Genomic DNA, 25988 nt, shown 5'->3' on the forward strand with positions numbered 1-25988 from the left:
GAGTACTGCGTCCAGTTCTGGGCTCCCCAGTACAAGAGGGATGTGGCACTACTGGAGCAAGTCCAGCGAAGGGCTACAAAGGTGATTAGGGGACTGGAGCATCTCTCTTATGAGGAAAGGCTGAGAGAGCTGGGCCTGTTTAGCTTGGAGAAGAGAAGGCTGAGAGGAGATCTTATCAACGTGTGCAAGTATCTGAAGGGAGGGTGTCGAGAGGATGGGACCAGACTCTTTTCAGTGGTGCCCAGCGACAGGACGCGAGGCAACGGGCACAAACTGAAACACAGACACTTCCATCTGAACATGAGGAAAAACTTTTTCACTGTGAGGGTGACAGAGCACCGGAACAGGTTGCCCAGAGAGGTTGTGGAGTCTCCTTCTCTGGAGATATTCAAAACCCGCCTGGACGTGATCCTGTGCAATGTGCTCTAGGTGACCCTGTTTGAGCAGGGGGATTGGACTAGATGATCTCCAGAAGTCCCTTCCAACCTCAACCATTCTGTGATTCTGTGAACAGGGTGCTGACACCATTGATATTAGATGACAGAGCTGGAGAGACTCACACTTTTTAAATTCAGCTTTCTGTTATAAGAATTACAAAAAGCTGTAGCTCGTCTCTGGGTCTTCCCAGCGCAGGAGATTTGTACATGACTGTGTGTATATGTGGACACGTGTATAATCATACCTGTTAGTAACAGAAGGGGTTTTGGCAGGGTGCATTCAGTTTTAAATAGAATCTGTCAGACTTCAATTTCCAGGAGCAGTCTTAAAAGAGGAAAAGGTAAACCCAGACTTGGCCAAGGAATCACAACTGCTCTATCTATAATTACTGCAAAGAAAGCACACTCTGTTGTGCTATATGATTAAGATCTGGGCTTTTAAAAAGTTCTTAAATCTTTTCTTTTTTCATTATAAGTTAGCTATTGTATATAAAGTTAACAATGATGGAAAACATGATTTCATTTCCCCAGCTTTGCTTTTTTGTATTTAATTAGTCAACAAGGTTCTGTGTTCTTCTGTTCTTTTCACTGTTTATTGAACAGGACATGAGTATAAGAACTAAGAGTTACACACATAGCTTTTCTCCGAGCAAGGTAAAATCTTTGGAAACCTGGATAAATGGCAGACATCAGTAACTGTTCATTCACTGGCAAAGGTCCCAGGCAGCAAACCAAAACTTATGGGTTATTTTATCGAATCATTTCATCACTGCACAAAAGACCTGCGTCCTACTGAAATCAGTGGGAATTTTGCCACTGGCTTCATGCAGCCTTGATTTCACTCCTTGTTCTCAAGTACTGTGAACATGGGATATTTTATTGTGCAAATTATTGTGGCCATATACTGTTGATTAAGGATTATCTGTTGCCAAATGATCTCAGCAGTGGACTAACCACTTCATCCAAACTACCTTCAGAACCATTAAGGATACCCCCCGATGCACTTTTCCTTACAATTCCAAAATGTTTCTGTATTGCACCTTCCCTTTACAAAAGATGAACGCTCCAAAGACAGCATATTCTGAAGCTTAATTAACACGTTTTGTATCATCTGTATTTTGCTTTATCCAGATGGTCTCATTCATACTTTCAAAGGTGACTATGAGCAGAATATAGTATGTGCATGAGTCTTTTTGACCTCATGTGAACACACCCAAAGCACACTCATGAGTCCCTTCTCATGTCGGTTGTCCTGGATCCAACCCCTCCACACTCTGACGCTTTTTAATTCTCTCTAGAATGCAAAGTCATGCTCCCACTCCTATCAGCAGCTTGTGATAGGATGAATAAGAAAAAGCAACAAATCAAATATGATACCTAGCCAATTTAAGCCTCATCAGCTAAGGGACTTCTCAGAATTTCAGTGCATGTGTTTTTTTGGCTGGTGGTACTGCAGGTAGTAGGGCAGGCATTTGGGCGTTTGCAAGAAATAAAGTCCAAGTACTTTAGTTTTGGTTTTGCAGTTTTTATTAATGCTTCATTTTACAAATTACAGTTTCTTTTGGCCTAAAATAATACCTCTTGGGCTTATTTTGTGCTATATTAGCAGTATACTTGAGGCATATATCCTTAACCGTATTGTGCAAAGTCTACTTGTTCAGAAAGTACACTAAAGGAAGCAACTGTGCTCAGCTGGTGTGACACTGCTGCATGGATGTACAACTGCATGACTAACCCACCCAACAGCATTGTGACTTTCTATCTGCTGTAAGCCACCTTGTCTCCCACAGGCTGGCTCGGTGTCTCCTGGGAGTTAAGCCTTGCACTGGGGGCTTCGCTAGGGCTGTTTTCTGCAGATTTCTCTCCATTATTTGCACTTCCTGAAAAAAACAATATAATTAGGATTAAAATAAATACAATATCTTTGATGCAGCAAGCTAGAAGGTATATATTTTGTCAATGACACTTTAATAAGAGCCTTCTTATGCAGCTGTAAATGTTCAGGAAGCTATTTTCCTCAGTTTGCAGTCCACTTGCAAACTGCTATAGGGCAATGACAGATCACCTAATGATAATTAATAATCATGCTTCCAGCAGGCTTCAAATAACCTTCACTGGAATGCATAACAGCTTGCACAACACCTGTGCAAGACTTATTTTCTTTTCGGTATGGGCTCATGACCCTTACCTAAGAGGCAGGAAGTATGGGGAGCATTAATTTTTGTCTGTGTCTGGAACACCTAAAGCCTCCTGTACCCACCTCTGATCCAGCTCTTCCTCCTTATTCTTTACTTTTTTCTGCTTTTAGTCTTCCACCCTGTTTCAGAGGTGCAGTTGCCTCAACAAGACAATACTATGCCAAGAAAGTGTACTGATGGTGTGTATTTAATGGATCCTAGCCAGAGTGCTCTAACTGCTGCACAGATGTCCCTCATACTAAAGGAATCTGTTTTCTAGAGAAGATTTCCAAAAAGAAGGTGTGAATAAAATGACTAAAAGATGAATCCTAACCACAACATTCCTGATTCAGTCTTGACTCAAATCTGAACTATGAACACTGTTGCTTTGTTTGGACTCTTGTGTGGCTACACATGGTGTCTCAAAGCTAACGAAGAACATTTTAGCTTTGCTAGCCTTCGAATTCTCTAAGCCTACAGGTGAGGTCCGTTCTGGCTTAGACACATAAAATATGCTTAAATATCTGAATTTAGGCACATGAGTTAGACTGGCAAGATTTCACTCTGGAGGAATTAAAGATATCTTCTTCTCCCCGGTGACAACACTGGTTGCATAAGCACTTATTTTAGGAGGGGTGGTTTAGTTTAGATATGAGTTAGATGACTAAGTGATGTGGACTGGATCCTAATTTACCTGTTTGAAGTGCGGTGTCCTCATACAGGGATTCACTGTTACAGAGTGCAATCGACTATGCTATGTAAGGGGAGTTTTAGCATTCAAACATGCTGTCTGAATGTTCATAAACATTCTGGAGATTTTGTTTTTGACTGAATTTCATGTTGTTAACATGTTCCCTGGAAAAAGCCATCCACAGCTTTTTCCACAATGGCCATGCTTCTTGTTTCTGGTTTTGATGATCCCCATGGAAACCATCATGATTCAGAATACAAAGCATGTCTTTGAATTCACACTGAAAAGCAACCAGTCAAAAACCATTTCCTAAATCCAAGCCTTCTCAAGCACCATCACTTGCATAACCTCCCCAGGAACTGCCCCCCAAAATGCCTACTATACAAGATAGTTTCAAACAAAACTGCAACAGGTTTATAAACCACTTGTAACAAAACAGATTCCAACTTTTCCTCTTACTTTGTAAAGGCACTGCCAGTAAATACCATGAAGAATCATTGCATTTATTAAATGACTTTTGATAAATTATCTTCAATTATGACCACATACATTTCAATTATATGCCAAGTAGGAATGCTACATTCCATATTTAAATATTATAGTTTGATCACATAATGAAACAGGTACTTCACCTTGGACAATATTTTTACTTCATGGAAAGAAAATTACAGGTAACAGTTCAGCTGGAAAAATACACAACAGCTTCTAGATCTGGCAGTGAATAATCTAAAAGATATGCAACTTCAGCTGTCCAAGTGTTTCTAAATATTAGAGGCTTTATTTCAGAAACTGGAATTTAAGAGTTTAGGAGTAACTCAGCTTTCTGTTGGACTGAGACCTAGGGACTGAGATATGGAGACTGCTATGAGCCTTTATTTACCCCTAATTTGACATTTCTAAGTCAAGGAATTTCACATGACAGTAAATAAAGGAGCAAGAAAAATTTTTGAAAAGCCAGTTGCAGTTAGATTTTATGGTTACTGGTTTGTCCAGTTCATCTCCATTTTACTGAAATATATTGATTCTCTTATTTATAAATCACAGATGATATGTGAAACTGGAAGGATATTGATTTGAAAGAAGAGGTAAGATGGACAGAACACAGTTCTTCACAACTGTTTGAAATGACATCAAAATAACCTCACTATAGCTGTGCACCTGAACAAAAAAAGTGGATTGTTTCATTAGAAGTGTCTCTTGCAGCCACTCTTGTGAATGCCATCTTCTTTGCAGGTGAGGAGTCTAGCATCCACAACCCTCCTTTGGCTTCCTTGCAACCTACAATAACTGAGACTCAGTAGTCACAACGGACAGTGTATTACACAGTCCAAAACACTATCACGAGAATCAGTAATTACTCAAAGGCTAGAAAATGCTCTTTTTTCACTAAGTATGTGCTAGATTGTATCTCACAGTAGCTGACTGATGAATAGTTCCCCCTCAGGATGGAGTGCCAGGTTCATCAGCCAAAAAGGGTTTGCAGGATTGTTCTCTCAAATCTATCATCCAACATCAAGCAAGGATCCCATACGACTACCTGGCAGCGCTCCACAACAGACTGAATCTGAAGCAGTCAGAGCCGCAGTGCTTGAGCTCAGAAGGGAGGTACAGCAAGCTACCCCAGGTGCAGGAAGGTACATCAGCCAAGATGATGCACAGTAACTTTTTTTTTTTTAAATATCTGAAGATTTTAATCCTCTTGCCTGAACAGTCTTGGACACATCCTAAATACCCACTTGTCTACTCCTGTTGAATATGACTTTGGGGAAAAATGTAAGTGATGGACTTATACTGTTGGACTGAAACTGCTTTGGCGTGAACTTCAGCACCACATTCTTTCAAAAGGAAATTGTTTGAGGGTGTTCAGCCATCAGAACCTGGAGTTCATATAATTCTTCTAGATGAACTGATGGACATCAGGAATCTTTTTCAGAGTGCTATCAAGAGACCCACAGCAGGAGTTTCTGTAAGTCCTAAGCCTAATGTCTGGAGCAGAAATGGGTCCTGTGTGATATCTATTTAAGCAAAAGTCATATGAGAAGTTTCAGTATTTCAAGCTAAGATTGAAGACAACTGTAGAGGCAAGGTGACAAGCCAATGTTGCTATGAGATGGAATTTAACAGAAGTGAACTGTGTAGCTGCATTACCATGGTGCTGAGCCCAAGCAAATACTGGCTTGGAGAGCAGGCAGGGTGGACTCATTTTTGCTTGCAGAATAACACGTTGACATATCCCTTCTAAAACCTCTCCTTATTAATCTATAAATCTCATACTGTATGGCTTGTTTTCCAACATTTGACTCATTTTTTCAGCTCTTTGAGTAGATTTCTCTCTCTCTCTCTCAGTTTTTATATTTAGTCTTAAGTTTTTGTTTTTGGCCACTGTTGAGGACAGGATATTGAGCTAGACAGACCTTTGGACTGACCGATACATGAATGTTGTGTTCTTATGCCAATTTGGACAGTTTTAAACCTTCTCCATCTCAAAAATGGTCTCCTCATGGTAGACATTTTCCCACCTTTTTCCAGGTCTTCCTATACATGCTGGGTGTAGTCTCTGTCCGTGGTGCTCAATCAAGAGCCATTCTGCCAGTGCTGTGATTTCAAGTCAGGATGGAATTATACAGCCATAATTCTGTGAGATTAAGTCCTGAAAGATCTAGAAGCTATACCCAGGACTGTTTAAATATAAGAAAAAATGTCTTCAAACTGAAAATGTCTTAACCAGCAGAAAGACATCAGAAGGAACAAAATGTCTGCTTAGAACTTGAAAGACACTTAAGGAACTGATGACCAAGGAACTGATGAAAAGGCCTACAGTAAAATCTTTAGTCCACTTCTGGAGAAAGACCCTGAGTACTGATTCAGGCAGTCTCGTGAACAAAAGCACTGATGCTTGTGTTTGTATCAGAACAACCAACTTGATGGTTCTGAGCTCTAAGCCATATATAGTCTCATGTCACTTAAAGATCAGTGTCAGTCCATTTGAGGTGGTCTGTTAGGCATCAGAGATAGCCTGTGTACCTTGGCATCTTAGAGAGTAAACTTTATTTCCAGATATGCAACTCCATACAAAGCAGAAAAGGCCTGGACTATGTCCAGTGTGAAAATGAATCCTTATGCGTTTTGTAGAACACAAAAAACACTTGTAAGCTTACAGACCCGCAAGGACACTTCAAAGCATTTCAGCCTGCTGAAAAGGCATGGTTTTGTTTGCTTTTCTTGAGGCTATAAAAATTTATTAATAAAATACACAGATATGAAGGACAGTTTCTTTGTGTTCAAGTTGAGTGTTCAGGATAGAGCAGTAGATTGAAATCTCAGTAGTGTTGGTCTTACTGTCCTGAGCAATAAGGAAAAAAATTGAAGGAGTCTCACAATTTCATGGAAATTCATTGAGACGAAGGAAAAACACAAGGAGCATAACAAGCACAGCTATTAAAAAAGCTAAAGAAACTTATCTAGTGTGAAGTAGAAGCATGCAGGATTCATACTGAGATATACCTAAAGGAAGAGCCTCAGTTATAACCTTACAGTGGATAGAAGCTTTTGTGCTCCTCCTCAATCATATGAACCTCAATACTATCATTTTACATGCTTTCACTAGGCAAACGAGGCCTGTACAGCTAGTCTTCCAGTTCAGTCAATATCTATATTATGACTGTGAATAGTAAGCAAACTGTTAGAAGATATAGCCTCATATATTTCCTATAATCACTGTGGGAAGATTTCTCTAACTCTGGGACAACAAACCTTTATTACAGACTATCTGCTGTAAAAGAAGTATGTTTAATGAAACTGTTATTTCATCCTTTCAGTCTCAGGGCAGTCCTAACTATATATCCTGAACAGCGTAAGATGTTTCATCTGTGAAAAGCATTTTTCCACACTGGTATAACTGTAATGTTGATAGGACCACAGAAAAAGGGAAATGTTAAACAGAGAAAGTAGGTCTTATTTAATGACAGAAGAGACCCTGCTTACCTGTGGATGCTTTCAGTCTTCTGATATAATCAGACCAAAAGGAACAGTCTGCTTTTTTCAGTCCTTTAAGAGTTGGCAAGGAAACAGTGAACTCCTTGTAGTTATCACCATCGTCATTTGGCAGGAACTTAGGCCAGAGGGGCATCACCCCAGACATTCTTCTTGAGAAACTATGAGGGTAATTTGGATTTCTAAGGGAACAGCAGAAACGATTATTCGAAAACAATGACATGAACAATAAAATACAGAAGGAGATTGGATGGATCAAGGTAATGCATATTCAGTCTCTCTGACCATTAGGGTTCAAATTCAGCCCAGACTGATAAATTCTTCAGTGTGTCTCACCTGACAGCCACTTAATAGCCAAGTTCACTTCCTAAGCACCTACACAAAGTCTGTGTTGATACATGCTCATCAACCACTTTAACACCCTCAGGTCCAGAGCAGCCCAAGGTTCTCCAAAGAGCACAGAAAATCACAGTACCCACACTAGCCTCCTACAGACACTCCTTGTTCACAGGCATGGCCACAGCACATTAAAGCTGAGGATTATTCTCAGAGCAGTTGGCAAAGGGTGCAGTATTTCTTCATGAGTTTTCCACTTTCTCCCGGGAATAAAGCAAGTCTCAGCCCAGACAGTTCAGATTTGGGGCCCTAGAACTAAGCTCTGAAAACAACACCAAGGCCTTGGTAGCCTCCATATATTTATGTGGTATTTCCAGGTGCTCCACAGAAATAAAATTCCCACTATTTCTATCTAAGCCTCATACTACGTATCTTCAGTATCTGCTTGAAAACTTGGCCATGCCTTTCCAACACTGTTGACCAAAGTCCTCTCTGTAGGATTATAACTTGCTGGAGTAAATGGAGACTATCTGAGCGAGGACAGAATCTGGCCTACATTCACTCTACTCCTTCAACCCTCCCAAACCATAGCAATTCTTAAATGTCACATATTTACCCAGATTTTACAAAATTGGAGATATACTGCATAATTTGTAAGGAAAGGCTCTTTTCTTCCAGAGTAAATTGTTCTTCATACTTCGGGTAGAATGGCAGTCCAAATGCATACTGAACATCCAGCAAGAGCTCCAAAGCTGAACTAAAAAATATTTATATAAATATAATTAAGATCTTCATCATTTATTTGTTTGGGGGAGAAGAGGAATAATTTAATTAAAAGAACAAAGCAGAGTTTTAAATAATTAATGACCATTAATCAGATGGTTGTGAGCTCTGGGGCTTCTTAAATCAGAACATAAAAGAAGAACAAGTGAAAACAAAGAGAATTTGCCATTAAGTCAGTGAAGGGTCTTTAGCAATTTTTACAAGAGGGAATTGTGGAAGACAACAGGGCAGATTTGCTGAATTAGCTGGGCAGATAAGAAACAGTGATAGAGGAAAAAAAAAGCCACTTGGTTATTGCTTAAATGACCATTGAGTTATGCACACATTTTCACTAAGATGAAATTCAGAAAGAATGAACGGAAGCAAATGGTGACGTGGAATCTGGCAGCCATGCCAGAAGGCTAATTAAGGTTTATTTCAGAGACTTGGAATAAAATCCTGGCCCTTCTTGAAGGCAATTGGAGTTTTTCCATTAACTTCAGTGGGGCCAGGATTCTACCCCAAGTTTTGGATAAGGAGAGATGTAATAGGAGATGTTTATGAAGATTTCTATTAGATATAGTTTCAGTCTAATTTCTTTGTTGGCTGAGTGGTTTTGGTTCCTGCCATGTGTTCTCCCCAAGCTTTCTATGGCAGTCAAATCAAAGCAGGCTTGAGAAAATTGCTTAGATCAAATTTAAGAAAGAAAAATTGTTGTTTACTTCTATGTAACATTTAACACATATAATAAGAAATATTTCAACAATTCAGGGAGAAGACTGGGCAGGCCAGACAACAAGCCTTGTGAGACCCAGCAGTGAAGGTTACATGTATTAAAATATTGAAGTTCCTAACATGTCGAAGTCCTTCAGAAAAACAGGTTAAACGGCAGGTATCATCTACTAATATAACGAAACTGCGCTCACAGCTCTGAACAAGACATTTCTGGTCTGGAGTCCAATTGTGTTTTATGTATCCCTTATTCAGACAAAGGTCCTAATGACTTGGTTAAATGCTGGTAACAACAAGGCAGACAGCAAGAGGGGACCTGAGCGAAGGAGCAGATGCCTGTGAGGGAGGGACAAAAATCCCAGATCCACTCAGCAAGATTTCATCTTCAGGGGTTGCAAAGGTTGTTGTTGAAGGTGGCACAACTGAAACTATTTTGTCTTTGGACATGAAATGCAGCAGCACTGATATGACCCAGATGCTGCCTATAATTGAACAAGGCTTATATTTCAAATCACCATGGGCAGGTGGAATGAAAGCAAGATGACTCCTTTAAATTCTAGGAGTGGTAGCACTACCCTCTCTCCAAAGCCTCTATTTTGAAAAACAAACACACAGCCTCCTAAATGAAATACATCTTTGGTTGTATTTTCCTTAGTCTTATCATAATACCTTAGTAATACTTTGCATCTGGAAAGTGAATTATTCACAGATTATTCACCATAAAATTGTAGAACTGAAACAAGATTAAAGCATTTTTTTCTTCCCCAAATGTTTTTACAAGAATTAAGCAAGATCATAGTTTAATAATTTTGCTTTAAAAATAATTTGCTTGGCCCAGTATGTTACAGCAATTTTTGGTGCAAGTACTGCAGCAAAAGTACTATATACTGAAAGGAGCTATTATCTTTTTAATGTATAATCACTCTGGAGAAGAGATGACATAAAATTTGTTAAGATGCAGTGAAGGGACAAAGGTACTCATTTAAAGAAGTCACAGTAGGGGTGAATTTGGCTCTAAATCACAAGTGAGCTGGGAGTGAGGGCTTGTCCCAAGATGAGACTGTGTTCTCAGCCCTCATGTTTCTAGCGGTGAAATCTGTTATCTTCATAGCCCAGACTAAAATTCAGCAAACTCCTAAACTGAGATCTCATTAGAACTGAAATTATTCATACAAATGTAATGGGTTTGGAAACAGGTACAAAGTGATACCAAAATTTATAATTTCATGGGCTGCTTTCAATATTTCTGGTTGTTAATACCACAGCCTGGCCAGTGAGTATCAGTAGTAAGAGGATGGGGAAGAAAATGCAAAATGAAGAGGTACACATATGTGTGCACAGATGAGCAGCATACAACTGTGAAAGATCTAGATGGCAGCTAGAGGGAAAACATCAGGGGAACTTCTCCTTCTTTTCCTTCAGATTCTGACCATCATCCACTACTGCCAGAGAGGACTGCAAAGTGGCTAGAAATAGCCAAATCAGAACTTGGGGGTCTTGTGGGAGCTCTGGAGAGACAGAGCTCATGGTAGAGATAGAGCTCATGAAGAGGTAGAGCTCATGGTAGCACCAGGTAGTGACACCATTTCCACTGCAAGAAAAGCAGGGTGGGAAGAAAGAGGGGAGAGACAGATCAGCATGTAAGCATTGCTGCTGTACGTCGCTGAGTTCTGAATGGAGGGTTTTTTCTATGCTGAGCTGCTCCGCACTGCACTCCCAATACCCCACAGTGCCATGTAAGCACTGCATTAGTGTCAACTCTACATGGGGAAATGCAGAGCCCAACAACTTCTGGGGCTTTAGAGGACAGTCTGATAAAAAAGGAGATGGCAAAGATAACGACAACAAGGATTCTGGTTTTTTTCAAGGAAGAGAAAACAATATTGACTAACTTGCCCTAAAGACATCCTTTTCAAGCAACAGACCAGTTACATAAATAAGACTGGTGAATGTCGTTACATGTAAGGATTGAATCATGGCTCCAGTGACTTCATGGGGCTAGGACTTCATGCAAGGGTACTGCTTCAAATCTTCTGTGCATACTATCTTTAAATTTAGGATGTCAACATTTTTAGAAACAGATTCACAGGGCTTCTTATGTGACAGGTTGACAGACTGGTAAACTAAGCCATGGAAAAGCTAAGAGCCAGATCCTCCCATTTTGTTCACACTAAGTGAGCTCACCTTGAAGGAAACTTAGTACTTGACTTCAGAGGAAGTAATTACTGCAGGTCAGTTATCCAGTGTACAGAAAAACAGGTGGTAAAATCAGAAATTTTGTGGAATTCATAGAAAAATTTAACTGCAGACCCTGACCTAGCACTTACTGGGAATTTTCAGTATACAGTGCCAATACATTTAATTTGAAAGGTATTGCTTCTGAGGAAATTTTCCTTATGTCAAAGATGGAATTACCATTTAAAATGTTTCCAAGAAAAAAAGAGAGAAAGATTTCTTAGCCACTAGATACTCTACTTCTCTCTCTCTAGAACTATGGAAACTTTTGCATACAAAAAAAGAACAGCTTCAACAGGGAAGACTAAAAGATGAGAAGCTCAGCATTTAGAACAAATACCCAGGTTGCGGTTGATTTGGTTCAAATTCTTGTTCCAAATTAAACAAAGCATAGATATAAACCTAGATTTCCCACAGTCAGAGTGAATTTCTTAACCATGAACTTTTGGAACTGTAAAAAACAAAAACAAAAAAAAAAACTTATAATTTTTGTTTTAAAAATGAAATTGTCATTACTGACTACCATGGCACTCAGAACAGGAGAAAATGATCTGACAGACCACCATGCTATTCTACATTAGGACTAAAGGCATAATTTACAGCCGGAGCTGCAGAGACCTCACATTGTGATTCATTGTATATTAGGACGCAGATCTCATTCTGAACTTTGTCCTTGTTCTAGATCTGGCTGATTATTTCATACTGGAAATTCACTGTGGATGATTAATGACAGACTATGGCCTAACACTTCTCTACTTTTTTTTCCTCTTTTTTTTTTTTTTTAAATAGTCCTTATTCTCATGATCAAACAGTTTCAACTAATCTCAAAGCCTTTTGAGTCACGGTTTCTTCTATTTTTAGTTTGTTTATTGCAGTTTTGGGTTCTTTTTAAAAAATCCATCACACACAGATACAAGCCAAAGTAAATTAACATCATAATTCAAAGGTCATCCTAAACAACATGAAAATACCTAACTGCTCACTATTGCTCAATCAGTGAATTTTAAAAATAAACATAATTCTAGCCAGAGTTAAGCTAGAGCTACCAGTAAACTAGTGGGGGAAAAAAAAGGCAAGCTAAAGAAGAATCAGTCTAAGTCATAAGCAAACACACCAAATGGATGTTTACTTGCCACTGTCTTTTTAGCTGTATTGACCAATGATGATAAATATCTTAGTCCTCATAAAGTAGAGATAACTATTAATAGAATACTTTTCTAAAATATATGATTTAGAACAGGAAACACATGCATAGCCACATGTTTCCATTTTTTGTGCTTTTAAGTTTTTTTTACTGATAACTAGAACCACAAAAATGGAAATTTAAACCTAGTAAAGAATCTGACACCACAACTTAAATAGTATGCGGGAGGAACTTAATTGATATTTTCACTCCAAAATTCATTCCATCTTCATCTGTACAAACAGTTTTGGCCATTTTCTTCATACTCCTTTATATACTATTGTATGTACTCATTATATCGCCCATTTCATGACATAAGCATCCTCTTTTTTCCTAAGGTGTACTGTTTTGGGCTTCTGCTTTTTTAAAAAAAGACTGATGTCTTTAAAGCAAATACGGACTAGCGGCCATATTTACGGACTAGCCCTCATATGACCTTCAGTTTACTCCAGCTTTGACTAGAGTTGTTGGTCAAAAAACCCACTGTCCTCTGTGAAATCAAGCCAGGTCTCTACCTAGAGCTAGGCATAGCAAAATAAAATAAAATAAAATAAAATAAAATAAAATAAAATAAAATAAAATAAAATAAAATATAAAAAATAACCCTAAACATACAACTTTAGAGGCTCAAGTTACCAGCCTGGAGACACTGGCGTTGTAGTCATAAATGGCCTACAGGGCAGCTCCTTCCTTCTTTGATGCCTGCACAAACCGTTCACTTCAGTTAAAACATTGCAACCTATACTTCAGAAGACAAAAAAAAAAAATCATTTTTTTCAGCTGCACTCATTGTCTGAGAAGTGTAGAAGAAACGGTATGCTCAAGCTCACATTACTCACTGAACTCAGCAGATGCTGGCGATCTGCAACAGATCTGTGAGATAAGAAAACCATTATTCCTTTAAATTTAAACTTTTATGAGCATCACTATGCTCATTCTAACTAACTTTGTGAAAGGGTTGGTGGTAGAGGTGGGATCATGGTTTAGTTTTGGGTTCTCTGCCTCATATTCAAGACCCTATTCAGTATCTCATAGGCAAGGACAGGCCTATCACTATGTAACTAGGAAAAAAAAATAAAACACCTATCCATCATCATTTAGCTTTGGGAAGAAGACGTCATTCTCACACTGACTGGATTGAACAGCATGGGCAAAATCCAGGCTCACTGGAGTTGGTGATAAAACTCCTGCTGATTTCAGTGGGGGTAGGACTTCATCACATTTATGCCCCTAAAGAACAGTACGTAAAATGCCACATATCTGCCAGATCTTGCAGCCCTTTTTTGCTTTCATTTTCAATATATAAATTTAAAATTATTTTCTACAAGAAATGTTGAAAATAACAATGTGGTTGCTTGTACACACGTCCAAATTCTTCACATTAACACCAGCAGATTTGCAGAGTGAGATCAAGTATCCAAGGCTCTTAACAGGCACCATATCAGCAGTGTTGTGGGAGAGCAGCAGCCTTCCAACACTATAATGCACTTTGCCTGGACTATGACGTTCATTTTGATGATAAGCAAAAATTTAAAAAAATAAATTAAATATAACCTCACATCTTAGGAAAGGAAATGGTACGTGATTACAGAGAGAAAAAAAAAAAAAAATCAAAGGAATGACCAGATATTTATAGAAACCTAATGAGCCAGTGTAAGGCCTTGTGTGACCTCTACAGCTCTAGGGATGCATTTGGCTCATTGCGTCTCCTCACATTACAAAGTTCTGCCAAACAAATGGGAAAAAGCATGTGAAAAACAGATGAACACTTTTCTTTCTTTCTTCTTTTCAGGAAAATCAAGACATATGGAAAAAGCTTAACTCCTAATGGGATTAAACTGCCAAGTTTATCCACCTTTGTACCAAAAAGCCCTATAGATACATTTGACTTGCCAACGTATCCTAGCATTTTTTTGTGTCCTTTCCACTTGGTTTACTCCCAATACACACGATGTTCTACTTTGTATAATGGCTGTGCCAGCTGAAGGAAATAAAACTGAAGTAGCAGACAATAAATTCAAGAACCTGAAAGCTCATATTAACTGGGAAAAAAAAATCACAGGATTAATGCAGGAAGGAACCACTGTTAGCATCTCATCAAAACTCCTAAATAACACAGAATACACAATTTTATTGGGGAATTATTGCATTAAAAACCTAACAATACTCATATTGACTCTTGAGTGTATTATTTTTTTGGCAGAAATTCATCCATTTGTTCAGTATGTTTACTGTGGGACTGAATGAATGGATGAATTTCCTTAAAAATGTGATTTGTCTATCCAAAGCCCAGAGCACCAAGCAAGTCTCTCTTTGTGCATATCTGCTAGATTAAGGAAATGGCCTGCCCATTGCAACATATGCATTTCCAAAAGTTGCTTTGCATTTTTCTAGGTCTTTTAACTGAATTTTGGTTAACTTAAAGCTGATTTCTGCTTCTTCTGAGCTTGGTACTTTGCTTTACTACATTTGTGACTAATTCCCAAGATCTGAAAAATCTGCTGAATAACAAAAGCCCCTAAACCACTCTGTGGGAAGAAAAAACAAATCATGTAGACCTCAAGCCTTTATCAGCAGAGAAACTGGCTGAAGACTTGTGAATGGCATGATGTGGTTGAATCAATGGGAATGTTTTTTCATAGCTGCAGCTCACAATGAAATAGATAAGGCCAGAGGGATTGGAGACAAGTTCAACAAGAACAGCAAAACAACAACTTTCAGGAGATGAGAGGGAGTACAGCTTTATAGAGAAAAGCCACAAGCTTTTGCTGCAGCAAGTGTACACTACATAAGGTAATTACAGTGGTTGACCAGCTATGGAAGCAACATTCGTCCTATCGTTCTTGTCACCACCTCTCCGGTGCCTCACCTTCCCTCTGTGTCTAGATGAGCTGCTTTGAAGCCCTGAGACATAACTTTCTGTCTGCCTCTGCAGCACCCTGTTCACACCATGGCCCCCCAGCCTACAGGGCTATTGGTACTCACGGACTAACAACAACAGCCAGGGTAAGAGTTTCAACTTGACAACATGTGGAAGCCAGATTAGAGAGTTGGAGTAGCCTCCCAGGGATGTCGTTATTACAAAAGCAAAAGCGTAAAAAAACCCCCTTTACTAAAGGGATATTAAGGAGAGGTAATACAGTCAGAATCTCCGTTATTAACATAGCATATCTAATAAATAGAAAATGAAAATACTTTGCATAGTTGAATGGGTTTATACACAAACAAATTTTTTTTTCTATAAATCAGGAATTCTTTCCCTCAGAGTTACAGGAATCATATAATGTATTACAGAAATTCTGCCAGCTATGTGCGCTTTGGCATGGAGCAGTCACTTAACAACTCACAGCAACATAGACAAGAGCGTGTAACGAGCCAGGAGGAAAAGAGGAACTCAACTGAAATGACTCAAAATAGACAGCAACTCATTAATCTTGGGGGAATCTGTCACAGTTGACAAAAGCTATACCAAAGCAATTGTCACAAATGTTAATGACTGTAAGACAGACTCTCAAAGTCTCAGTTTAGACTTTGTCAATGACACTAATGATGCTTTGCTGCCCTATTGCAGCTGATGATCTGGTCCCCTCAGCAATAAAAACACTGAATTTTATCTATCATCTTTAAGACAGCACATTTGGCACCACAGTGGGACTTGGAAACTATGCTGAGGCACAGCTACATAGAAATACAAATGAAAGCAGAGCTACTTCATCTGTCTTTAACATGTGAAATTGCCCAGAAATCTCTTTAGGGGTTAACAAGCAGAATCTTTATACAGTTAACAATATTGTCCTTGTCAAAACATACTTCTCCTATCACATACTTCTTTACTGTAGCAAAAACCATGCTCCAGCCCTCTACTAATCCTAACCAAATGCTGAGCAGTCACATTCCTCCCGCATTGTTTAGAATAACTGTTTACTCCAAGGCCTAAGTGTTCTGAAAAAGAGAGTGAGGAAATGGCATCTGGGTTATATATGTTTTTGCTGCAGATCACTAATGCAGCAGTTGGCTATGCATCATGCTCCTTACTCAAATAGGAACTGAAGACTAAAGCAGACACAGAGTCATGCCAAGCTTGAGAGAAAGCTACCACGTGGAAGGAGGAGATTTGCTTACTCTCTGCAAGTTCCATTTATCTACATTTATCTATGTATTTATCTATCATGGCTTTATAAGATTTTCCACATATGTTGTGAGCATCAATATAGAACAGGCTTTTTAATCCTATCCCTGAATCTATGCATGTCTGGATAGGTGTCTGCATACATTTTAGAAACATCCAGCAGTCACACAAACTTTTGTTAATTGACTTGTCCTGGAAAAAAATTATCCCTCATTAATAACTTTGTGTCAACTTTGCATCTTTGCAGTTGGGTCTGTCTTTACTGGTTGACTTCTTCCTCACTCTTGTGTATTTTGCGGTGAGTAAATAAGGGACTGCTCCATGTGAAACTAGGAAATACCAGGACTTCCATATCTCTGCATTTTAACTCTCTGTTCTTCTGTAACACATCTGGGGAGATGCACATAAAGTAGGAGAGATGTGATAGAGCAGAAATTGTGGAATGTATCACTATCCTGCGTAACAGACCAATTAGTGAATGGCCATTTCCACGGTCAGAATATTTTATCTAACAGTAAATAGCCTTCCATTGCTGTAGTTATCTGAACACAGTATTTTCAATACTCTGTGAGTTACAGAGATAGTACTTAATAGTAGCTATTATAGATAATATGTAATTATTATTATCATCTTTATCATACAGGTAACAAACACAAAGAGGTAAAGGCCCATATCCCGTTTAAACTGAGATTTTCAGAATTTAGACACAAAGACCAAAAACTGTGATTTTTGCTCTTACCTTACCTTAATGCCATAATGGACATAATGCTATAGAAGCTTATATTTTCTGTATCTCAGCAAGCCCAGAAATGTTTCAATCTGAAAAGGGCTGAGAAGTTAATTTTCTATCTTATGCCTACATATGACCAGGAGCATCTAGTGAGGTGTTCCTCCAGTTACACCACACTGAGGGTGTCTGATCTAGTACGTATATTCGGAGACTGATCTAGTATGTGTATCCCATATATACCTATTATGTGCAAAACATACTGTTGGCTGCTGCATTCATCAACACACAGAAATGGCTGTAATAGCTACACGCTACATACACAATTACCACTCTGGAGAAGTGAGGAGAGATAAGTAACACAAGCACAGGAGAAATCTTTAATGGGACAAGATAGAAGAGGAAATTCTCATCAATTCAAGGTCTCAAAACCAGTGACTATAAGTTGCATAAGTACTATTTTAACTACTTTCAAATAAGATCTTATCAGAGATGACTGGGTCACTACCATTCTCCAGAGCAAGACAAAACTTGCTAGCTAATTTGAGAACACGTCTTTTCTTTTTATGCAGCTGGATTTTTGGCATACCACAGCTCTGCTCTATTTGGAGCCTTGTAAAAGTCACTTATCTGAGCGTACTGGTAGTCAAACAGAGCACTGTGAACATTCCCACTGGAACTGCCAACGAAATAACGGCTCCCCTAGGATTAAGCTCTTCTCAGCTTAAAAGAAAGCAAGTCTGTGTTACCGCAACATAATGGCCTTCATCTGTAACCTAGATCTTGGCTGATTTCTTTCAAATGCTTTTTCACTATGCTATCAGGGGAAGAAAAAAAAAAAAAACCCTAATAGTTTGTAGGCAACTTCACAGTATCAAATGGTGCCGGTAAGAACACACTGTCCCTTCCCTGAGCCCTTCCAAACAATCTCAGCAGCTCATCTCTTCAGAGAAAACCTGAGAAAAAGGAAAGAGTCCCATAAATCTTTTTTGGACAGGACAGGAAGCAGGGGGCAGATGCTGTTCCCTCACATGGAAACATTTAGCAGATACTTCAAGTTAAGTGTCTCTTACACGCTTTGCTGCCCGACTGCTTGAAGCTTTAGGACAGGGGTTGCTTTCTTTGCAGTCTCTGATCATTCTGGCTTTGAGAGTAAGGAACCAGGAGCTACCGTGGTATCTCACATAGCAGCACAAAGTGCTAACCACTGCCTGGAAACTAGTGGCTCATCCTGACTTCTGGGAGGGGTTGCGTCTAAAATAAAACCAAGGAAGGTCGGCTTAATACTCTGTGGCTACCGGCTTGTTCTAGGCCCTGCAGAACAAGCCATTTACATCTGTCACTGGTGTTTTGGCTTTTCTCTCATTTAAAATATGATGCAACTTCTCCCACTGAAAAATTTTCAAGCAAGCTGCTAACATGAAGGATGACATAGATCCTGAGCTTCCAAATACTCACTTTAATAAATATTTTTCCTCCCATGAGACAGTCTGCTGGCTGATCAGAAGTTACAGTGCTGGAGCAGGAAGGAATAAATCCCAGATCCTGTCCACACTGAAGACCAGTCAGTATAATTGTGCTAGAACTGCACTGACTTCAAAAGGGGGCAGTGTTAAATTAACGTTGACTTCTAGAAAATTTTACCCCATTTACCTTAAGATCTATTGACTCCTGATGACTTAAAACACATTCTGATCCTTTGCAGAAGATTTATCAGATACAGAAAAGAAATCTAAATCTCTATCTGGAACTGGCAAATGTAGGTAAGCTGGCTGAAAAGGGAAACCTACTTTAGACATCTAACTCAAGGTGCATCTGTTCAGAAACAAGTATTCCTATACAGTCAACAGAGAGAAGTAACTTATCAGAGACCGATTCCTCCCCTGGCCAATCTGAACTGTTCATCTGAGATACCTACATCTATCCACTTACTCCACAAGAAGACCAAAAGGACAGCCCTGTTTTTGCAAACCCTAAATCCAAGAAACACGATAAAACACTTCTCCTTACCTGCTCTGTGAGGAGCTTTCAGGTACGTGGTACATGAAGACATTTCCTCTGAATTCAGCAGCCCAGTGACTGGCCATGTTTATGATGGGACACGTGATAAACTGGTCACTGATAAAAAAGGAGGAGCCGGGAACAGACACAGTCACATAACAGAAAGGAAAAAAAAAAAAAAAAAAAGAGGCAAAAAATAGGACTATCTATATGTTGATAGACTTCTTTAAATCTTCCAAAACATCATTTCAAAATGCACTGAAGCAAACCACATTCACCTTCTATAAGACCCATTCAGCTTAAAATCCAATAAAATTTATCTAGAATTGATTTTTATAGAGTGTTGAACAATGGCAATGATACAAAGTACATGGGATTTGGCATGTAAGGAGCAATCTGGCCAAAAAACAGTCCTTTCTTCCCTCTTGCCATCAGTTTATGCAGGCCCAGGCTTGTAACAGTATAAAACTCCTAATCTGGAACTGGCAGATTGCAATGACATCTAGTAAAAGGATTTAGGTATTTCCTGGGTTAAGGATCAATAATATCACTTCTGCCTTTGGATCAGTGTGATTTTGGACAGAGTTTCCAGAGCTGGGAGAAGGAAGAGACCACTTTTCCAGATGTCCGGCAGGGCATCTGTCTGGCAGGGCTCAGCAGTATGGAATAGCTGGTGCAGCTGTCTGGGAGAGAAAGGTTAAACAAGAAGGGTACAGTGAGACAGTTAAATGATCGATTTATCACCGGGTACTGCAAAGCAAAGGTATGAGTGAATGGATACACCACAAGGAAGCAAATATATCCAAACCTTCCTAGCTGCCATTGCTTCAAGAAGAGGAGCTGGGAGTCTGGAACGGGGGTAAGCACTAGCTGGGAAGAGTACAAGGAGTTCAAGAGGGGCAGACACACGGCAAGACACCTTACTGCAAAATATGTTACCACGATCAAGGCAGTATTTTATTATTTTTATATATATATTTATATTTTTATATATATATATACACACACACACATCACCACCCCCATTTTACACCATTTTACACAGGCCCAAGGATTCAACACACTCTCTGGGTGTTTATATATCCATAACTATGTGAACAGACGTAAATGTATCTGCTACGGAAGTGGAACGTTTCAATTCTCAATCTAGAGAACCTGAAACACTAGCTGTTCCTTCAGACTTGGTTGGTAAAAAAAAGAATGACGGATGGCAAGAAGCGACAGTGTCAGAGAAGCATAAGAACATATTACTTTATTTAACTATTATGGTTACGAAAGCTGCTATTGGGGCAGCTATCTTTGTTCAGCAGAGTTTATTTTAAGCCATTTCCGAGACCACAAGCTATGGGCTGACTGACCACAATGCTCTTTGACAGTTATGGTTGACAACACCCATATGAAATGAAAGTTACTGTTCTTCACATGCCTACCAGCATGAGGCTTACAAGAGCAGATGGACTTTGAAAAGTCAGGAGCCTGCTGAGAGCATTAGCGCTCGAGAAATGCTTCGAGGTGTATTCACCACTGAAAACTGTTTCTCAGTTGGCGGTACGGGGGAAAAGAAGTCAGCTATTTGGGGGAAATTATAAACAAAAATAGTAACCACAAAAATGAAATGGCTGTTTCTTACAGGAGCAGAATACTGTTTCCCCCACCGCTCCCCTCCCCCCCCCCCAAAAAAAAAGGAAAAAAGGAAAAGTGAAACTCTTTTTATACCTGGAAAAAAATATCAGAGAATTGAAGCTAAAACAATTTTAAAAGTAGAAATGCTTCAAAACCACGATATATGCACAAAGTATATAGTTTATAACAACCACTTATGGTGCTTTATCATTCTTTATAACCTTTTTAAAAATTGAGCAACTAATTAGAACTTTGTAACATAAAACTTTTCTTGGGTTAAATATTTATGCTGGTGGTAGTTTTTTTTGTTAAAAAAGAAAAGAACAAAAAGACAAAACTCTCCTCTCTTCCCACTGTGTAATATTGATGTAAGTAGCTGTAATTCTGTAATTGTTGACTCCCTCCTCTGCTGGAGCTGGAGTGATTTTCAAAGTGATTAAAGCAAGGGATTATCACCAGGTGTCCTGGTTTCATTTCTGGTCCTTCTGCTTCCTCGTGGTGAGTCTTTAAGCCAACCACTCCTCTCTCTAGAGGAGGAGTTTGCTTCATAGGAGAAATAAGCAGGTAATTCTTATGCCCCTGAGGATGCTGTGGAGTGCTCACAGGCTGAGAGTCAGAAGGGGTATTTGTATACTGCATTCCTGCTGCAGACAGGCGACATGCTAGCTGTCATAGGTCTGCGAAAGTCAGAGCTAGGGTTTGCACCACACTGAGCCCTGGAATGAACGTGGGTGACAGAATGTGACAGCCCTGTGCTGTGATGGATCCTTATGGAGGTATCCCTGGATGGGAAGAAGGATTAAAACTTAATCCCTTCAGTGCTTTATTATGGTTTAAAACCTCACTGAACTGACCAAAAAATTATAGTCCCCATGGTTAACAGTGATGATGAAAAGAGATTCAAGATGAGTTCTAACTTTGGCGTGCAAGCCCATAAACCACTGCACTTTCAAGTGTTTTTATACCAGAAGCCACATGTGGTGCCACCAGACACTGCAGTGACTGTCCGTGGTTCGGACAGGCTACGAGACAGGCCAAATGCAGCATGGTGCTAGGCTTGATAAATGGTACGCAGCTCAACCCACAGCCTTCTTGCTTGTTTACTCCATGACCTCAACACAGCGGCACACCTGGACCACCCAGAAATGTTCCCCAAACAGATTTGGTCACTGCTGTCTTGGATCAGACTTTTCCAAGGGAATTTTGGCTCCTTTTTCATCCGCTGCTCCCTGAGGCTCTCCTGGAGCAACAGCCTGTGCCTCTGATGAAGGCCAAAGGGCTACTGAAAGGAGCAGCTCATCTCTAATGTCTCACAAAGAGGCCCGCAGTGCGGCAGAAAACTGCAGCGCTGAGAATGCAGGTACCACAAGCTGGTAGCTACGATGCCTCTTGTCAAAACAGGAGTGAAGCAGCTTGGGTGGCACACTAGGAGAACTCAGACTAGCAGGTTATAAAACAAACCACCCTGGAAATAGAAAGAGTTTTCAAAACAAATCTGCCCATTAAGCAGAGACAGGAAATGGGAAAGCGTTTTTTAATTTGTTTTCTGAAAATGTATTCCACTTAAACGCTCAGCCCCAGATTTTACACGGAGGCAGTGAAAAGGAGGAAAGGAGATTTCATCTCAGTTTTCCTCCATTCACAGAAATGGGCACAGCCTCCAGACAGCTCTCTCTGCTCAAGCTACGAGAGCTAAAGCACACTGGCTCCCAGGGCGGGAGAGAACAAAATCGACAGCCTGCTCTGTAGACCAAGCAGCATATCAAAGCCACCATGTGATCCAAGCTAATGATACCAGCCAGTCTCTTTGGCCTATCATAGGTGCCCAGCTTTGGTGTTATGATTGCTGTGGAGTCTTGTTTCAACAGGGCAATGAACTATTCATTCTGACTGCTATCCAGAACGGCTGGACCTGAAGCCATATCCAGTTAATGGAGAGAAAGATCACAAGGTCCAAGTTATGCACATATAATAAGTAGTCTGAACATGGCCCTAGCCAGGGACACATCCTCCTCCTCCTGATGGTCCCTGACTGCAATATTTCAATTCAAAGTATGGAAGTGTACAAACAGGAGGCTAAGCGCCTGCTAACTTTTCGTCACATTACAACTACTTCCATTGGATGAGGTTGGGAGGCACTGGGAGTCTATGGTGTGTCCTAAGGGATCAAGCAGGGGGCAAGAGCTAGAAATCATGTGTTTTCTCAGCTCCACCATAAAACTTTGTGCTCCTACTGAAGTACCCTACAGACTGATTCGGTTTTCTCTCGCCATGGAAAACCACGCACAAGGGGAGTAAAATGCTGAATTGGTGACTTTACACATAAATGATTACACAAGGGTCAAGGAAATGCAGATATATGCCTAAGGGGATTCTTCTGCCTTAGGTTATTTATTTGTAAAATAGAGATCAGCTATGCACAGAACTGGATTGAGAGCCACTTTGCTGAACATTTGCAAATGCTTCAGTTTTCCATAGGAGACTCACCTGTAGAAAGCCTGACATTAGGAAGAAATTATTTTCCAGATTTGATAATATAAAACTTCATGTAAATGCTGAAATCAATGTTTTCAAACTTGACCATCTAAAGCTAGCATGTATCTAAATAACCATTTAAAAATAATTTAAAACTATTTAATTTCAAGGTTTCAGTATTTTTGCAGTCTGCAAGAGTGGCTGTAAGGTCTCCAAATTTCTGACAGCTAGGAAAAGTATCTAACCATACAATTAGTAGCTCTCTTTGAACAAAAGTCAGTCTATTAGTTCTTCTACTGTCACAGGGATGAGAAGGCTCAAGCAATAGTTGATGTAGAGTGTACAAACAACCAAGACATCTTTGCTATGAACGAGTATACAGAAAAATATTAGTAGTTTGCTAATTCAAACATTTCAGAAGACATAAAAATCACTTTCTGTTTACTACTGACATTGGAAACTTCATGGAAAACGAAATTGTGTTCTTGTTGTTGCCTATTTTCTGCTCATTTGCATAAGAACTTCTCCAGCTTTTCAGAATATAAATGTACACTTGAGATAAGCAAAGCAAACCTCGCTTAACCCCAATCACACAGTTCTAATAAGATGAATTTCTTACCGGGTGGCATTTTCCAAAGCCCTGGAAAAGGATGAATAATCATCAGTTGAGTGTTCAAGGGAGTAATACCATGTAGCTGCATCTTCAAGGAACACATTGGATTCTTCTCCTCCTAGAGAATTTTGCAGAGCCTGATAAAAGGCTGTTTTGCTGTTGCCTCTTCCTTGACTTTCTTCAAATTTCTGAGAGCAAAACACATGGAATTTACAAACAACAACAAAAGACATTTTTTTTCTGGAACAATACAGGCTCAGCTCTTCCTCTGCTGGAACGAGTCCTCTCTACTACAATCTGTGATCCCTAGGGGAAGAAGTAGGGCACAGTCCTATTCCTACTTTCCCAAGACAATCATCACACATCAGGATTGGCTTCCTCAAAACATATTATAGGACTGACTCCCTAAGCTGCTAAGTCCAAAGCACAGATATAGTGCTGTGTGGATGTGGCTCTAATACTACAGAAACTTGGTTGGCTCTTACAGAGATAGCCCTGGTGTCTTTGCATTATAGTTCCCCACATGGTTGTGTCCAGCGCTGTCTTTCTGATGAGTCTCAAAAACTAAAGGGGAGAGAGGGCACAGGAGATATTGTTCCTTTCCTTCGGAAATTCCAGAAAGCTAATAGACCATAACTTTGTTTCATGAGTATATCCCGCTGTGACTCTTCTGAAGATATCTATGAAAAATGTGGCTGCCCTAAAACCTGCATGCAAGTCCCTTCTGGAATGACACCTGCCTTAGCCCAAGAAGAGAAATGCCTCTTCTCCAGATCCCAAATCAGATAACAGCCCCAATCTTCAAACTTCACAACCCTTTGCCTTTCAGACAAACCCACGGTGAAATGCCCTTTTTCTGAGTTCTTCTGCAGACGGAAACCTTTCCTGACATACAGGCATTTCACCCAGACCACTGAGTCCATGCCACTGCAGAATTACTGAGAGCAGGGAGACCATCTCCTACCCCAGTCCGTTCACCTGATCCTATTTTTAATGAAGCTAAAGTCTGATAGATTTTTTCAACATATCTTTCTTTGAGAAAGGTTTTTTTTTTTTTTATCCTTTTAGATTTTTCATACTTTTTTTTGGACAGAATTTATTCCAGGTTTGGAAACAGAGCAACTTCATGAAAAAAAACCCAAAAAACTGGAACCTCAGCTTTCCTGTGGATCAAGTCCCTTCTAAAGAGGGCACCTTGCAGGTGTGCACTGGCTGAGACTTCGTATATGAATTCCAGAGAGAAAGATCTAATAAACTGCCTGTATTATTTTGGGCAACCAGTCTGAAGCAAAATAGATCAGTGTCCGCTCAGTCAAGTTACCATAGATGCTTTATTGAATATATTATTTTGATGGTCTGCAGCTGTTTTTCATCATACAGCTAGAAGGTCTTTCCGCAAGCCTACACAGAAAGTACAGAGGGAATAATTACTTTTCAACAGATTCACAGAAATGAAAGATGGAAAGTAAGTCCCCCTCTGCTGAGGCCTAGGTCTGTCCTTACTTATGTACTCTAATGCTTTGTGCAGTTCAATTAAATGATTTTACAAGGGATTTCAAAATACTACCAAATATCACAAGGTCCCAAGAAATCTTGGCAATTTTCCTTGTATTTGTAATGAATTCTTCTTTTGCTAGATTTTGGCTCATACAAAGTGATAATAGTCACGTGGTGATACCATTAGTAAAATGGCAGTATTCCGAAAAATGTCTGAAACTCACCCATGACACGTCACCCCATAAGCACAAACGTCACATATGAAACTGCATAGCACGCTTGCCTGCACAATCACGCAGTCTGCACACAGCAAGGACACGCGTATTTTTCCTCAAGAAATGGAAATTATCACCGAAGACCTGACTGAAAATTGACTG

General features: G+C 39.6%; 1 protein-coding gene across 1 annotated transcript in view; it reads right to left on the minus strand.

The window, feature by feature from the left end:
• Positions 1-1941: 1941 nt before the first annotated feature.
• TG (thyroglobulin) overlaps positions 1942-25988 on the minus strand; it is a 165837-nt gene continuing 141790 nt past the window's right edge. The window contains exons 44-48 of the mRNA XM_067290138.1: positions 24121-24302; positions 19413-19520; positions 8251-8391; positions 7290-7480; positions 1942-2317 (exon numbers count right to left, since the gene is read on the minus strand). Of these exons, the coding sequence (XP_067146239.1) occupies positions 2196-2317; positions 7290-7480; positions 8251-8391; positions 19413-19520; positions 24121-24302 (744 nt within the window). The 3' untranslated portion in view covers positions 1942-2195. The remainder of the gene's footprint in view (positions 2318-7289; positions 7481-8250; positions 8392-19412; positions 19521-24120; positions 24303-25988) is intronic.

This window comes from Apteryx mantelli, chromosome 2 (assembly GCF_036417845.1).
Source record: "Apteryx mantelli isolate bAptMan1 chromosome 2, bAptMan1.hap1, whole genome shotgun sequence".
NCBI lineage: Eukaryota > Metazoa > Chordata > Aves > Apterygiformes > Apterygidae > Apteryx > Apteryx mantelli.